The sequence below is a fragment of the Nestor notabilis genome, unplaced genomic scaffold (assembly GCF_000696875.1).
Source record: "Nestor notabilis isolate BGI_N333 unplaced genomic scaffold, ASM69687v1 scaffold30699, whole genome shotgun sequence".
NCBI classification, from domain to species: Eukaryota; Metazoa; Chordata; class Aves; order Psittaciformes; family Psittacidae; genus Nestor; species Nestor notabilis.
The window spans coordinates 10,774-27,614 of NW_009942860.1; the positions used below are offsets into that span (position 1 = coordinate 10,774).

General features: G+C 42.7%; 1 protein-coding gene across 2 annotated transcripts; it reads right to left on the reverse strand.

The window, feature by feature from the left end:
• Nucleotides 1-239: 239 nt before the first annotated feature.
• FOXJ2 (forkhead box J2) lies at nucleotides 240-9,641 on the reverse strand. Of its 2 annotated transcripts, none has more exons than XM_010021610.1 (10): nucleotides 9,302-9,641; nucleotides 8,701-8,775; nucleotides 6,622-6,690; nucleotides 6,122-6,262; nucleotides 5,481-5,679; nucleotides 3,720-4,049; nucleotides 3,220-3,321; nucleotides 2,565-2,765; nucleotides 1,613-1,711; nucleotides 240-511 (listed from the first exon to the last, which is right to left on the reverse strand). In XM_010021610.1, the coding sequence occupies exons 1-10, from the start codon at nucleotides 9,632-9,634 to the stop codon at nucleotides 423-425; spliced, it is 1,638 nt and encodes a 545-aa protein (XP_010019912.1). In that variant the 5' UTR covers nucleotides 9,635-9,641; the 3' UTR covers nucleotides 240-422. The 2 variants fall into 2 exon arrangements, with proteins under 2 accessions (XP_010019912.1, XP_010019913.1); XM_010021611.1 differs by having other exon boundaries at nucleotides 5,481-5,676; nucleotides 9,302-9,634.
• Nucleotides 9,642-16,841: the final 7,200 nt, after the last annotated feature.

Sequence of the window (16,841 nt, forward strand, 5' to 3'; positions counted from 1 at the left end):
TTGTAAACGCAAAATGACGGAGGCAGAGAAAGATGCACTCAAGGATTCAGCCTTCCAAGGTCTTTTCATGGCACCAAGGACCCATCTTTCCGCCCTCCACAGGGCACCACACAACACGAAAGAGCCAATCTGATGTGTCCAAGGCCACCAGAGGAGGGGGAGGGCTGTGCTCAATTACTGGTAATAATAATAACAATAATAATAATAATAAACAAAAGAAGAAAAAGAAGATAAAACAGGACGCAAGGAAGGATTATCTTCGGCAGCATCTTGCGGTGGCTTCTCTGGCGGAGATAGAGAATATATATCTATATACAGGCAAGGCAGGGAGGCTGGGGAGGGTGGTGCTGGCACCAGTGACCCCACGTCCCCCTCCCCTCCCGCGTCCTTCACAAAGGACGGGCTATCAAGTCTGTAACTCGTTAGGTGATCAAGTCCCAGTCAAAATCATCGGGGATTTCCTCATTGGCGCCTGGAGGAGGCCCTGGAGGCCGAGGGACCAGATGGTGAGCTGCCCAAAACCAAGAGAAAAATAGAACAGAAAGGAAAGAGAACAGTTAGAATAAAAAATGTCATGCTTCTTCACAGTGGGCCCCTGGGCAAAGGCAAGAGTAAGAGATTTGGACCTTCTCCTTTCCAACAGCTGAACAAGCAAGAACGCTACTGGCATGATATTCTCTGTCAGACAGCACCTACCAATGTTTGTAGGTGGTCTGCTATGAAATTCTCCATAGCAGCTTCTACAGAGGTTAAGTTTGAGCCTCCTTAACCTTCCTTACAGCTGACTGCTGAAGGAGCACAGAGGACTTCAACAGCAGAGGCTTCTTGTGTAAAGCTGCCTTCAAGCAACAGAGGTTGAGGCTGAGCTAGAAGACTCTTTATGTGAAGAGAAAGGAATCAGGCCACTGAAATCCTAAACCTCACCGGGGCTATGGCGGAGCCCTAAATGGAGTGTCCCTTGTAATCCAGGCTCCCTCTCTACCCTCAGTGCTCCATTTGATTGGTAAGTGCTTTGGGAGAAATGCACAAAGGGCTTGAGAACCAGTTCTTTGATGTTCCATAGTATAATACACCTTAATTGTAGCATCACAGAATGGTTTGGGTTGGAAAGGACTTTATCATCTAGTTCCAACCCCCTGCCATGGGCAGGGACACCTCACACTGGACCATGGCACCCAAGGCTCTGTCCAGTCTGACCTTGAACACTGCCAGGGATGGAGCATTTACCACTTCTTTGGGCAGCCTGTTCCAGTGCCTCACCACCCTCACAGTAAAGAACTTCTTCCTTAGATCCAACCTGAACTTTCCCTGTTTAAATGTGAAACCATCACCCCTTGTCCTATCGCTACAGTCCCTGATGAAGAGTCCCTCTTCAGCATCCTTGTAGGCCCCCTTCAGATATCGGAAGGCTCTCTAAGATATTGAGGTCTCCATGCAGCTTCCCTTCTCCAGGCTGAACAGCCCCAACTTTCTCAGCCTGTCTTCATACAGGAGGTGCTCCAGCCCCCTGATCGTCCTCAGGGACCTCCTCTGGACTTGCTCCAGCAGCTCCATGTCCTTATCCTGGGGGCACCAGAGCTGTACACCCCTTACCTGTAATGCCACCCCTTACCTGGGCGATTATATCCCGGAGAGTCCTGGGTGGAAATCTGGTACATAGGAGATGGCCCGGAGAAGAGATGGGGGGGCTGGGGCTGGCCATAGGAGTTCACTGTGAAAGGAGTAAAAGAAACCCAGAACGAAATCAACAAAACAAAAATAAAAGTAAGAGAAAGAAAACAAACAAAACCCCAAACCACCCAAAAACCCCAACCCAAAAAATCCCAAACTGTCAAGGTTCTGATCAGCTGTCTTGGCCCTGACTGAGTGGTGGCTCAGCCACAAAGCAACTCGCTCAGACCCACAGGATACTGAGAGAGATATTCAGCTGCTGGGTCCTATCTGCAAGCTATAGCTTGGTCAGAGATCTTGTTCTTGGAGCCAGCAGGAGTTTCTCTACTATCGTAAAAGAAGAACATTTTCATCCAGAAGCACCACAAGCTGGCTCAGTATCATCCATTTAACTGTCTACTAGACAACACACACCATCACAGTTCCAACATCCCCTGTGCTCAACTCTCAAAGAATTCACAGTGAATCCTTCTACTTCTTGTCCAGCCAGTATTTCCCCAATAAGGATGCAAGAGCTTTCTTCTTTACAGCTCCTACAGCTCCTGTAATCTGGAATAGCAATCTCTTTGCCTTGCCATTCCTTTCTGTTAGTCCCCTACAAAAACCCAAAAACCACCCCCACCCCCCTTCTCCTTTTATGGGTTTACCTTTCAAACGTATTTCTGCCTGGAGAGGTTGCCTGTCAGTTGTAAGCATCACAATGGCCTGCCCATGCCACAGCCATAGGACATACTAATTCTTTAACACCAGAGGAAGCTGACTTGCTATGAACAGCTCTAACGGCCTAGCCCTGAGTTGCTCGCCGCTACGCTGCCTGGCAAGGCTGCAAGTATTCAGGATACTCACAGAACTGGTCCTTAATTAAATGTCATTTTAGTCTCCCTCCTAATTACCTTGATTCATGGATTGCTCCTGTTTGCCACTGTTCAGGGCACAAGAATCAGAGATTCGGGGGGGCTGCTGTGGGCCAACCAGATGAGGGAGCTGACCAGTCTGGGTAAGGAAGTGATTAAGGGAGTCACAGAGGTTGGCAATATGATGTTGATCCAGCGTCCAGTTCTTCCGCTCAGCCTGGCGCAGACTCTCCATCAGCTCTGCAGGGGACAAAGGACAATGTCAAAGACAGCACTCGCACTGTGGTCTTCCTTGCAGAGAGTTTGTGTCTTCTACCCCTAAATCCTACCTTCTCCCCACAAGCCCAACTTCAGAGCTGAATCTGTCACCAAACTCCATATCTAGGATACTGTCTCACTGACTCAGGTAGGGGTGGGAAGGGAAAAATCTGAGTTAGCTTTCTGATGTACCTGTATGAATTAATTCCCTCTGCCCCAAACTCCTGCAGTGTTCAAGAGTTTCAGGGTCTTTAACAAAACCCACGAAGCAGGACACCTCATTTTACACACAGAAGAGTTGACTCCCTGAGAAACCTGTGGACTTGACACTGTTACATTGGAAAAAAACCCAAAGAGCTGGGCCCAGCACTCACACATTCTGGACTACAGCCCTAGTCACTGAATCACTAGACCCAGTCACTAGGCCAACACTGACCTGAGAATTGGGAATGCTCAATGCTAGACCAGTTCAGCCGGTTTACCATCTTGAAGCTTTCCTTCAGGGAATCAATGTTGGAGCACCAATCAGGGGGAAATGCTGGAATGAAATGGGGACAAGATTATTCCAATACAGACTGCCCTTTCCCTCCGCCCCTTAATAAAAAATGATTGGCCCTTCTTCACCAAAGAGCCTGATGCTACAAGTCACTGGCAATCCTTTCTGCCTTGGAAGACGAGGGATGGTGCCCCTTTCATTTAGCCTCTGACTTAATTCTGCATCCCTGAACAGAATCGCAAAACCAATGTGGATGTATCCTCCTTTCCATCAGTAAGAAAGGATTTTCCCTCTCAGATTTCAATTGTAATTGGCTTTCACCCTTTTCCCACACACAACATAGGCACTACTTATGGAAAGCTCACTTGTGGAATTTCTGTCTGGGGGCTTCTTCACTGTTCCCTTTTCCCTGGATGTTCTTTCCCTTGCCCCCGACTCACCAAAGCCAGCATTGTTGATTGAAGCCTGTGACTGCTGCTGCTGCTGGTGCTGGTGTGGCTGCTGCTGTGGGTGGGAGTGTGGGTGATGTTGCTGATGCTGGTGGTAGCCTCCATGCTGCATTGGGGGTGGGTGCATGGACATCACTGGTGGAGGGCCATAACCTTCACCACCCTGCTGTTTTGCCCCTTGGGATGGGCAACCCTCTGGGGTTGGAGTGTGGAGTGGGGGAGCAGCACCCACTGATGAGGGGCCTTGCTGCTGCTGCTGCTGCTGGTACATGTAGTAGTTGTGGTTGGAAGGCTGCATGTCACCAAGGAGAGAAGAGAAACCTGCCAAGTAAAAGGAAAAGGAGGGAACTTTAAGAGCCTCCTGGATTAGACCTCTGCTTAAATTATGCATCTCCAATTTCACACTGCTCATCCTGCTATTTATGAAGCTTTTGGAGTGCCCTCTACAGGCTGCTAACAACTATCACCTGCACAGTTGCTCCAGATTCTCTTCAAAACAAAAGCTCTACAACAAAGCCCCAACAAGATTTATTCTAGTACAAAGTTAGGAACTTAAATTCCTCCCTGGATTTTTCCTATGTTTACCAAAGTAATCCATGCTCTCCCAAACCTGTGCTTCTCCCCTTACATTGTGGAATCTCCAGGGGAAAAAAGAAAAAATCACAGTAAAGGGCATTACACGCCACTAACCTGAGCTACCTATTGCCTACTTTGAGTGCCCTTACTTAACCGTTCCCAAGCAAGCATCAGTCTTTCACTAAATTCAAAATCAACCCTTAGAGCCTACTACTACTGTGATGTGGCAAAAGGATGAATACTGCCCACCCTGACCCAAAATTCCCTCGAAACTCGTTTTCCTAGGCTACCTTACAGCTGAAGACTTGAAGACAAAAAAACCTGACCTCTGCTGAGTTTTAGTAATGGAGGCACACACTGAGTCGAGGTGGTTCTCTGCATTTCTGTAGCTTGTCCATTCTACAGTATGTCACACAACAGGAATCTCAAGTGCCAGGATGATGAAAGCAGTAAAAGTAATACCTTTTTATTTCACTGAAGCTACAAGACAAGAGGCTCCTCCTAGAGTAGAAAACTGCCTGCCCTGTATGATGTCTGATGGCACAGGTAATAATGTATTCCTTTTTACACCAGACAAATATTTATAAGAGTGTTTAAAGGTGAGAATAGCAACTGTAGATTGTTCTTGTTTCCCGTGGACATCTACCATATTCCACTCTTGTGGCTGCTTCCTCAATCCCAGAAATGTAAGCTATGAATGGAGCTGTAGGATCTCATCCGCACTCTCAATCCACAAAGCTCAATTCTCCAGGGCCTTGTACAATACTAGCTTTAACAGAGCTGAGCAATGACAACTTTCCACTCTCCTTTTAGAGAAACTCCACATGCAACAATCCCCTTCCTCTTACGGTTTCTAGCCTGACATTGTGAATACTTCTCCTACATGCTTTTCTCTAAGCTTCTGCCATTTTAGTATTTGCTTTCGTATCAACACAAGGTATTTTTAAATCATTATCCTCTTTATTCTGAGAGAACTGGGGGTAGCAATAGATAAAAGACATGCAGATTTCTTATCTGCTCCTGGCAGAACTAATTACAGCATGCCAAACAAGGAAAGTCTGTTTGCACAGGCTCCTAAAAACGAGGAAAGATCTGAGAGATACCAAGGATAGATCGGTGGACAAGACTGTGTGGGCAGATACCTGCCCACCCCACATGACGCATACAGTTACTCACCATGCTGAGAAGAAGATGATTTCTCCAGCATAGATTTGTAGAGGTTTCGGAAGGACCAGCTAAGATCCTGGAAGTTGATCTCAGAGTAGGAGAACTTGAAGTCATGGTTGGCACTGTACAGTGGGGGTGGCACATCAGCCCCTTCACGGCCCTGCCCCCCTGCTACAGTAGAGGCAACATCCACGGGCCCTGCACCCTGCTAAGGAAGGTAGAAGGAAGGCCTTTAGATTGTACTAGGCTTTGTAACTTGAGACAGGGATCTGGAGACTAGATACAGGTAGAACACGCACTGATATCCCACATCACTTAGCTCGTCTCCCATCAAATCTTCCCAAATGCCATTTGCCTTGAGAAAAATCAACCAGCTCCCTCCCTCTGCAGCACACTGGCTTCAGCCTTTCCTTCAGCTGTCTAATACCATTATACCTTTATCCTTATTCCCATCCAGCCCTTTGTTAAAATTTACTTCCTCCTTAATTTTCCTTCTCTGCAACTTCAACTTCTTCCCTTCTTTTTGTTTTTGCCTCTGTATCACAATTTTCATGACTCCCTCTATTCTCACCATTTTGCTTCTCCATTCACGTGCTTCACCCCCTTCCTCTTCCCACCCCTATAAGGCTTCTATCCTTTGTGCTGCTCACCTGACTATAGTTGGCAATGGAGGTGTTGCTCTGGAGTGACAGCTGAGGGGTGGCCTCAGGTGGCAAAGAGGCTTCTGTGCTGACCGGAACAGCCCCTCGGGGGCTTTTACTTGCCTCTTGCTCTGGGGAGTCTTGTGGTATCTGTGGATGGGGAAGGAAGAGAAAAGGAAAGGAGCAGAAATCAAAAAGAGATGGAGAAGTGAAACTGCAGATGGGAAGCCAGTTCCTCCACTGTAGAAGTTCATGGCTTAGAAAAGAGGATTGGGCCTTAATCACTGAAGAGTCAGAATAAAGGACTTTAAACAAGATTTTTTTTGCTGAACAGCAGTAACAGCCAATCGGAAGGATATACATGCTAGTTCATTCTGTCCCAGACTTGATCTCCCCATCTGTATACCCTGTCCCAAAATGATACCATGGTCCAGTGTTGAAAGGACTAGTAGGAACAAGAAGGGAATTCCCCCTCCTGCTTCACGCTGTCTGTAAAGAACAACACTTACGTCATCATCTGGAGGATGCCGCCTCTTGCGAGATATATCTGGACACGTATCTATTGTCCAGTAAGAGCCCTGGAAAGAAAACCCATTGGTGAATGTATGACTAAATGAGGAAGCTTCCTGAAGCAGGAGGTTACTGGCTTAAAGAATGCAGCAATGACTAAACATTAGGACCACAAGGCCCACCCTCCAGAACATCAGACAACCAAGACTTGCATGTTGGAAAGAGATTTCTTTCTTGCACTGGGTTGTACTGAACAGCGAGGTTGAGGTATGATACTACTGGTGGAAGGCAGAGTGGTCTACACTTCCATCACTCTGAGATGGGACACCAAGGAGAGGATGTTTTGATCCAAGGTAGGCCAATTGTTTTGGGCCTGCACGTCCCCTTCAGTACTCTCCTTACACTATGAATTTGTTATTAGCTGGTAAGAACAAACTCAATGTTCAGACTGGGCACAGACGGCTAGAATGACTGCTCTTAATCCATGCTTGTGAGACTCCACTTTAAGTACTATGCCCATTTTGGGGGGTTCCTGGTGAAAAACATACGCTAACATGCTAGAACCCATCCAAAGAGAAGCCACCGTGATGGTTACTAAAAGACGTGATGTACAAGCCGTTCACACAGAGGTATCTGTTTAACCTGGACCACAGAAGGCTAAAGGGATCTAATCGCTGTCTTCAACTGTGTAAGGAGATTATAACAAACACACAAACAAACTCTTCTCAAAAATGCACAGCACAAGAACAGAAGGCAACAAACACAAGTTACAGCAAGGGCAATTACAGTCAGGTATAAAGAAAAATTTCTCCACAGTGATGTGGTGCAGCACTGGAACAAGTGCCCAGCTGTGGTATCTCCATCCTTGGAGATATTAAATACTCAGTGAGGACTTCAACAACCAAATCTAATTGCCCCTGTCTGGGATGGGGATGCATGTTGACCTCCAAAGGTCCTTTTCACCATAAACCAGTCTGTAAGTATGTCTCTTTTTTTCTGAATAAGTGTAAAGAGAACTCTAGAGTGTTATTTTGCTCACTTTGACCTCCAATTGAAATCTGAAGAATCAGTGACAAGCACAGAACCGGATTTAATTATAAACCCAGCCCAACATGCCAATGAACACCTGCAAACACGTACACTGAAGTCAGTTAGGATTTCCCTGAACAAGCCATATAATCAATAGTATTTTTGAGCAGTGATCTTCAAAGATATACTACTTCCATTTATAGATGCCAACTGAACACCACTTAGTTCTTTAAATATAACCTGAAGTAAAAGGCCTGAGCAAGTGGCCCTTTCTGGCAACTTTAGGATGGTGGAGAGGGAAAAAATGCTTCTCTCTAAATACACAGCTTCTTGTCCCCAACATCTTCTTCTGCTTGTTTGTTTGTTTTTTTTTCTCTTAACAGTAATATCTGCATGTCAAGAAGCCAAGTATTGGTTTTGCTAGCAATTCCCCTTTACAATCTATATATACTAACAGAGCTTTATTAGCTTTTACTCAGCTAAATTCCTAAATTAATTTCCTAAATTCTTGAGTTTTACTTGTAAATCATTTCTACAGATTTGAATTATCTTATGGTGAATTTCCGCCCCTACCCCCAAAAAAAACCCCACAAAAATTTGCAGCCTAAATAGGTAGTAGTTCTGCTCTCACTGCCATGGATCTTGCCTCCAGGAATCCCATAATGTCACATCACAGTCCTGCCATTCACCAGCAGCCACTACAGACTTTCATAACAGAACAGGGTGGACTAGACCCACATTTTACACATAAAGATCAAGAAGAAAAAGAAACAAAACTAATGAAGTACATTCAACCCCATTTTTAACTTCTTCCAGTATCTTTAAAGTCAACTGAAGATAACAGGTAAGAGAAATACTTGCTAAAACTGTTAAGGCCCCTTTACAGGTTCCCCTTAAGTGAATGCCAAAGCACTGCAGTAAATCTTACTACTGCTTCCATTTTTGCCTACACTTTAGGTTTCACATTCCAAGCATGAGTTAGAAAGGGCAACCCCATCTTATTCCCTGCAGTTTTAAACTGCTTGCTTAGGAGCATGCAGATTTTTTACCTTCCCAGGATCATCTCTTGGTCGAGGCACCTTCCGGAAACATTTATTCAGAGACAGGTTATGGCGAATAGAGTTCTGAGGAGAAAACAAGAGAAACAGGTAAGTGCTATAACAAAAACATACAGCCTTCTGAGTATGACTGGGAGCAGGCAGAGAAAATAGAAGGATGCTGCAGACTTAGAAGCCAAAGCTCACTACATATACCCAGAACGGAGCAGAACAGCAGCTGTATAAAGGAAAGGGATGGATTAGGATGAATATGGGGCTGAATCACCCATACATCTACAGAAGGTGCAATGAAAATAGTTATCAGTGTGATGCAGAGGTTGGTAGTGATGTGGCTTTTGGGGGAGGGCGGTGGTGGTTTTGTTTTTCTTGGTTGTTGGTGGTGGGGTTTTGTACACTCCTTCTTAGGGGCCATGACACACATAAAGCAAAATTCTCAAGAGCAAACTACTTCTGGCTCTGCATTTTCTCCAGTTGGTCAACTTAGTTTCACATCTGTCTTTATATTTTGCTCAATGAGGATATTTTGCACAGAATTAAGAAAATAATTCTTGTAATGAGACAAAAAGGGTACCTTAGCAATGCAAGTCCTCACCTTCCAACCAATACCAGCATTTTTGTAATAGGGAAAGTTGTCACAGATCCAACGGTAGATCTCACTAAGCGTCATCTTCTTGGCAGGTGATGAGTTGATGGCATACGTGATCAAAGTGGCATAGCTGTAACGTGGCTTCCCATCTTGGTGCACTGCAGCCTCATCCTTACTCAGAGTGGCATTGGGATCGGTTGGTGAGCCTGGGGGACACTTTCGGGCAGTCCCTGGAGGTCCTGCTTGTGAGGAACCCCCTAATTTTTCAATAGTAGCCCTTAAAGTAAGCTGTGGGAGCCAGTCTATGGAAGTGAGGCTGCTTTCCAGGTCAGAGGCCATGATGCTGGAAGCAGGAGTATCTGTGAGGAGAAAAGAAAGGAGAAAGGAACTCCTGAGATATAAACAAGGTGAACCTTAAGAACAGAAACATCCATTTGCATTCCTCCCCTGCTTCTCCCCCTATCACAAATACCAGTGTGAAGATCATCCTACTTCATGTACCTTATTCACAGCCAGAAAGAATCATCCAAAATCACCTATGACCATATCTCTGAGAGGACCATCCTTGTTCACAGCAGCTGTGACAGTGCTGATGGTAACACTGCTAAAACAGTCTTACCCAGAGAATCCCAACTGTTCCTACATAAAGAACTAAGACCTACCCGAAAGACATGGAGCCTTTTCAGCAGCTGTATCACATTCACTCTTTTACTGCAAAAGTGATATAACCTTGGGACCCTTCACAAGGATTACCTATAATCCAGTAGGTTTACTGTGCCAGGTAAGAGGACAATCATAGCTAAAAGAGAATACTCCTTCATGCCATATACAAACCACAATTTATTTAGATCATCTGGAAACTCAGGATTGTGACTATCATTTTGGGGAGAAATTAACTTCTATGTAAGGCCTAGCCTCTGTTTTTGCATTAGGTGACATAATGAATCCTGTTCCTTAGAGCTAGGATTACGTATCATTTTAAAACACCAAGATCATGCATAATACTATATATAGATAATTACATCTACCATGTCGAGGTGGAACAGACTATATTAAGCTCATAACAGTTAAGGCTTTGCCTACCATAACCTATTTTTCCTAAATATACATATAATTTTATTAAGTATCCCTTAATTCACAACATAACAAGCAAGTATTTTCCCCAATCTGAGACACAATAAAAACTTACTTGTCCAAAATCACACGTCAAGTTTACCACAGGGTATAAAGAGACTCTGGATCTTTCCTCTCATAAATATTACATATTTCCCCATATAAAACACACCTGTCCAACATGGCTAGCACTTGTACTCAGGGTTTTCTGCTCACTAATTATTTTATATGAAGAAAATATTTAGCAGCATGAACTTGTATGAACTTGTACACTTAGCACACAAACTTGTATGCTGTCTTTTGTAGTAGTCAAGGCAGGAGAAAGATCATCACTTTTACTCATAATTGGCTGCACTATACCAGGAGCAATCCCTTGAAGTCTGGACTGAGGTAGCTAAGTTTCCATGGCCACAACCTGCACTGCTCTGCAGTTATTCTTTGCATAACAAAAAAGAATGATGTCTTGAAGGGCTGCAAGTTCTGCATCTTTCATTTTGAAATTAATCTTTGTAGAGGATTAGATGATACTTTGAGCATGCTAGTGCATACAAAAGGTAAATGCACAAACACATACACTTAGTTACATACACGCTCATGTAACAGATGAAACGCAGTAAGAGAGAACTGACAGACATGAACACACTCTGCTTAGGAAAGATTCATCAGCAGACACCTCCCACCAAGTGCATCACTCAGAGGAGTGGATCAGATGAGACAGGGAGACACTCATCTGCATGAATACCAATTAGATACTCATTCTAAAAATAGGTATTTGACAATAACACAGTGTGGATGCACAGATCCAGAGACAGATGCGCCCAGCATTTTGACACAGAAGCTCCCTGTTCTTCCCCCACAACCACATGCATTATACCTTGCACTTCTGCACTTAAGTGCTCTCACAAGACAAAAGCACTCAAGAATCTACACTCCAACATGTCTGTCTGCACTAAACCTTTAATTTTCATGCACATGGTAACCACACCTCTCAGGGCTCAAACCACAACAAAATCCATCCCTCAACTGCCACAAGCAGTGGCCCCAAAGCCCTAGGCTCAGAAAACACCTCCTAACTGCACAGCTAACATTAGCACTCACGCTCATATGCATGCACAGACTGAAAAGTAAAACTGCAGCACTACATTATCTATAGTGAGTGGAAACATTTTTCTGTCTGTGGAGGAAAGGAAAAGACCAACTGCTACTAACTTATCTATCTACTCATCTGCCACACTATCACATATGATAGCAATGACTACTTGCTACACAGCTAACTAGACCATCAGAGCTGAAAAAGGCTTTCCATTATCCACCTTCCTCAAGTTGGTGGTTATTGAATATAGCTCTTTTTGGTTGAATTGATCTAGTCTCAAACACTATAAATTAAAAAAAAAAATAAAAGTTGGGGGCCAGAAAAAGGCAAGCAGCACTATTCCTTCCGGGATTACACGAGGGAAAAGCACCAATGCATTTTTATCCAGTGGGGGATGGACAGACCACTGAGGTATCCATGTCCCTGAAACACAGTTACATTTGCATGGTAAGTTTACAGGTACAGTCTTCACTGAAAGTAATATTCAGCTTGGGAGACAACAAACATGAACTAAGTATCAGTTGAATGTTTAATTCTGTGAGTGTGCCTCATATAAATTTTAATTTCCACAGTGCAATCAGAGAACAAATTACTGCTGCTTATCATATGCATGTTGAAACCATAATGAAATATCATTGTGCTAACAATACAAAGTAAACTAAATACAAATTTCCCATCCCCCCCCCTTAAGACAAACACAGAAATCAAGACAATAGGTTATAAAAACCTATGTCAGATTAAGATACCAATTTGATACACCAGAAAATCAAGAAGCAGAAGGAAGCACTGCAGTTTTCACAGAGCTTCAGATCTGCCCAGGTTATGTCACTAGAGCTTTTGGGATGATTGGCTATGCAGTCAAATGTACTGTCAATAAGCAACACGCCCATTGTCAAATACATAAACTTCTGTGTATATGTGTAAAATACACTTGCCAGGGAGGCAAGCAAAGTTAGAATTGGGTCACATTACACATAAGCAGCTGTGTATTCTCTGCTTTATAAAAATCTTTGACAAGAAAACAAAATCCTAAAATCTTAAATAAAAAAAATTCCATTTATACACATGCGCTAATCACCCACTACTGAAGTAACTACTTTTCAGTAGAATACAGCAGCTCTTTAGGAACATATAAGCTAGACAGTAATTCAGGACAGGAAGTGAAGACTCAGACCCAGTAGGAATCATATGGGAAATTTCAAAGCAGTGGAATAAGGGTTTTTTCCAAAGTTTGAACTTGATCATGATACTGGATTTCTAAGTCTGTATCCTGGCAGTATGGGATCTTGTAATAATCAGGCACTATCAAACCTTAGGTAAGGTAGCAATTCCAGAACACTATCAATAGAATGGTTAGGGCTGGATAGGACCTTAAGATCATCTAGTTCCAACCCCCCTGCCATGGGCAGGAACACCTCGCACTAGACCGTGCTGCCCAAGACCCTGTCCAGCCTGGCCTTGAACACTACCAGGGATGGAGCATTCACCACTTCTCAGTACAAAAATAATTTGGTGTAATTGGCTATTAAATTATTTGAAATAATACCTACTGTAACAGTAATGCTTGCTAGACTTCGTGTTGCATATCTCATTCACCTGATCCAAGCAGCACACTTGACACTACTTAATGGTACAATAAAATGAGACCACAGCCAAACCAGAACAACTGATGATTCTTCCAACTTTCCCTTCCCAGTTTATTGCCTGGCAAATCTTCTTTCAAACTCTTCTCTTATGATCCTACTCACCAAAGGAAAAAAAAAAACAAACCAAAAAACAAAAACCCAAACCACTAATGACTAACAAACACACTGAACTGAAATCAAGGGTGTTTAAAAAAATCCTACCACATTAACAAGCCAAAATTAACTTTGAAGAAGTAAAAAGAAAGTCAAAGACCAGAATTCATAACCTCCCACTTTACATGGTAAGTGGTATCTGTGTATGTATTTGGCTGACTTTAAAAGCCAAGGGTAAGGTAGCCAAGTCATAACCACCACCGACAGCTGGAAATTGACTACCGAGCCTTCTCAAGCACTAACTAGTTCCAGTGCAACCCCACGTCAAGACAGGCCAGAGAGATGCAAAAATGACAGCCAAGCACTGACCCCAAAGTACAATTAGATGGACGAGAACCTGTCTGATTCATAAGAAAAATGTATAAAATAAAATCCTAGCATTGAACACCTTTTCATAGCCACTAATTCACTTGGGACTAGTAATACTTCACTATAGCATTCCAAGAAAGCTACTGCCTTACTTTGAATATCTGCATGTAGCAAATCGAACCTCAGGCTGAAAATGCAAGCCAGCCTTGTGTCTATAAGCTAGTACTATCCCTGCTGCAGGACTGAAGAAATCTGTACTTTGCCTGCCCTACTATTTTGCAAATGCTTGCTCTAAGCCAGTCAGATCTTATCCAAGGTCACTGCTACTTATGTATCAGGACCGAAAAATGTATGAAATGTGGGAAACAGCACTCTAAGGGTCATCCTGAATGCAGTTAATAAACATTTATAGCTTGAAACATTCTCTAAGGCTGAACTCAAAGGCTGGCCAGTCATAATCAGTTATGACTAAAGTAGAGAGTCATACAATGAATGAAGCAACACTGCACACAGCCTACAGAAGATGTCTGCTCTAGAATATATCTGTACATTTACTTTTCTATATTTACTTTCACTGTTGCTTTATTTGCAGCTATTCCAATCCAATCAAACACTACTGGCAAACATTCAAAGGAGACTCAACTTAAACTTTGAGAAGGAAGAAATGTGCAAGAGGCTACCAAGCAGTGAGAGGCATTGCTGTAGAACACCTATAAAAATAAGGCCATTTCTATTTTGGTGCCTGAATCCAGGGATCTAACAATATCGATCCAATACACTCAGAGATATGCCTAGCTTCCACAGATTTAACAAACAAAACACCTCAAACCCAAACTGGCAAAACCCCACCATTTGACTCTAACCTCCTGGAAGCAGAAAGGTGAGCATGATGCCAATTAGAAGAAAATGTCGCAAAAAGTAAGGAAGTAAAACATAATAATACCACATGCATGGAGAAACAGACAGCTTCTACTTTGATGGAAAAAGGCAATTTTGACATAATTGTGTAAATTACACATGCAAGAAACCTGTGCTCTTATATCAATACAGAGAGAGGAGAAGAATCAGTTTTGCTAACTCTGGCAGGAAGACACATTTGCCATTTTAAGACATGCTTTCCCGCAAAAATAAGGAGATGTGAACTAAGAGGGCAGGAACAAACCACTTAAATTATATCTTCTCCAAGCAAACATTCTGACTGAGAGATATTTGTTTAATGTAAGAAATCAGAAAAAAAGGATACTGATTACCTGCACAATCTGAAATTGTTATGCATCACTTTGGAAACTACTTATGAGAAGCCTTCAGGAAATGTTTGTATTTTTGGACTCAAACACAGAAGGAAGACAGAGGCTGCTGGGTATTGTTCATAAAATGAAACTTAACCTGGAAGGAGTGGTAGGTGTCACATTAGCATATCAGCAAACCAAAAGAAAAGCATTGCAGTTTGAAAGTACAATTCTGTCTGCAGTGCCACATGAAAGGAGAGAAAACAGTTCCTGGGGCAAAGAGGTAAGAGAAATCATACCTTTGAGCCATGGTTCCCTTCTTTGAGAGCAAGCTGAAAACATTTTCCCAATACACTATAGGCTTGCAGATGTGGCAACAGGGGGCACACAGTTCTTGCTAGTCATGAACCACAAAGGAAAAAAGAATTGAACCAAAGGAAGTTACTGTCACCTAAGAGCACACAGTGTGGTATCACCTATAAGAATACCAACTGTCACAGTCTGTGCCCGTCCATGTCACAGTGGCCTGACTCCATCCCCCAGCTCAAAAGTACTTGGTGTGCAAGACAGAATGTCTTTGAATGGTCGATGCTATGCTGTGTCAAAGAACACAAGTGGTACTACAATTATGGCACCCTGGACTGGAAATTTGCTACAAGTTACACCGTAACACACTAAGATGGTACTGAAAAAAATCAGTTAGAGGAAGATGAAAAGTTTTAGACCATGCATAACTTAATATAAATCACTGGACTATTTCTTTTATTATAGTTATGTTGTTACACAGCTATTGTTTTCCTCTAACAAACTAATCTCAGCAACAAGGTTCATAGACATCTCGGGGAAAAATTAAGCAAATCCGTTTTCATAATAGTTACTAATAACATAAATATCACGATAGCATATTTTAACTTAGGAGCTTTCAATTCCCTCCATTTTGTGAAAGGTGCATAAGCAGCATGTAATTTTTTAGTTTGAATTTAGTGAATGACCAGCACTGACTATGCTTGCATTCCTGGTACTAACAAAGGATGAAGTCTTGTGGGGCCTATAAAGTCACCAAAACCCCCTTGTTGGAAGGGTGTCAGGAACCAATTCCAACAGCAATTTGTATGAAACTACTGACAAAATGGTATAGTTTACAAAACCTGACCTGCTTATTTAAACTTATCAAGAGATGGCATTAGAGCCAAAGTCTAAAATATGCTCATGTCAGGGGAGACAGTATCTTTACAGGCATAAAAGGCTATGATTAAGCACAGCTAGTCCCTTGCCAGATTTTAATAAGACCAACTAATCAAGTATTTTTGTTGCCTGCTATATAAGCATGCAGCAAAAATGCAGTGAGAAATCCTACACAAACATTGCAAAGACCCCTCAGACAGCCTGAAAATATGTGTTCAAAGTTAAGATTAGTTTGCTTATTTATGGTGTAAGTGCAAGTGGGGAACACATAACACCTGTCAAAAGAAACATCAAATGATATTGAGAATACTGATACGCCTAAAATGCTTTTGAGCATTATTTTTTTTGTAATAAGACTACTATAAAAGATTTATTCTAATAATAAGCCAAATGTCCCATGACAACCCTCCCAAAACCAGATTTGAAATAAGAAGTAAACCAAGCACTTTGAAGAAGCACAATGAAAATATATCACCACAGCAGGAATGTCTCTACAGCATCCCTCTACCCTCAGTACCACTATGCAATATTTTACCACTGGAAGTAGGAACTGCAATTTTAAACATATGCCAAGGCAGGTAAGAGAAATCTTTGGCATATTCTTTAAGAACATTAACAGAACAATTACTCTTACACTGAGAAAGGTATCAGGTATTGGTTCTGGAATAATTCAAATTTATGAGCACATATCTGGAATGAAATTCTCCCATGGAAACCAGGAAGTCTGTAGGAGAGAAACTGTATCCAAGAGAAGGTATTTCCCCCAGGCCTTTGGGAGCACCCAGGTTGAAGAGAAGGACTGGAATTTTAATTGCCTG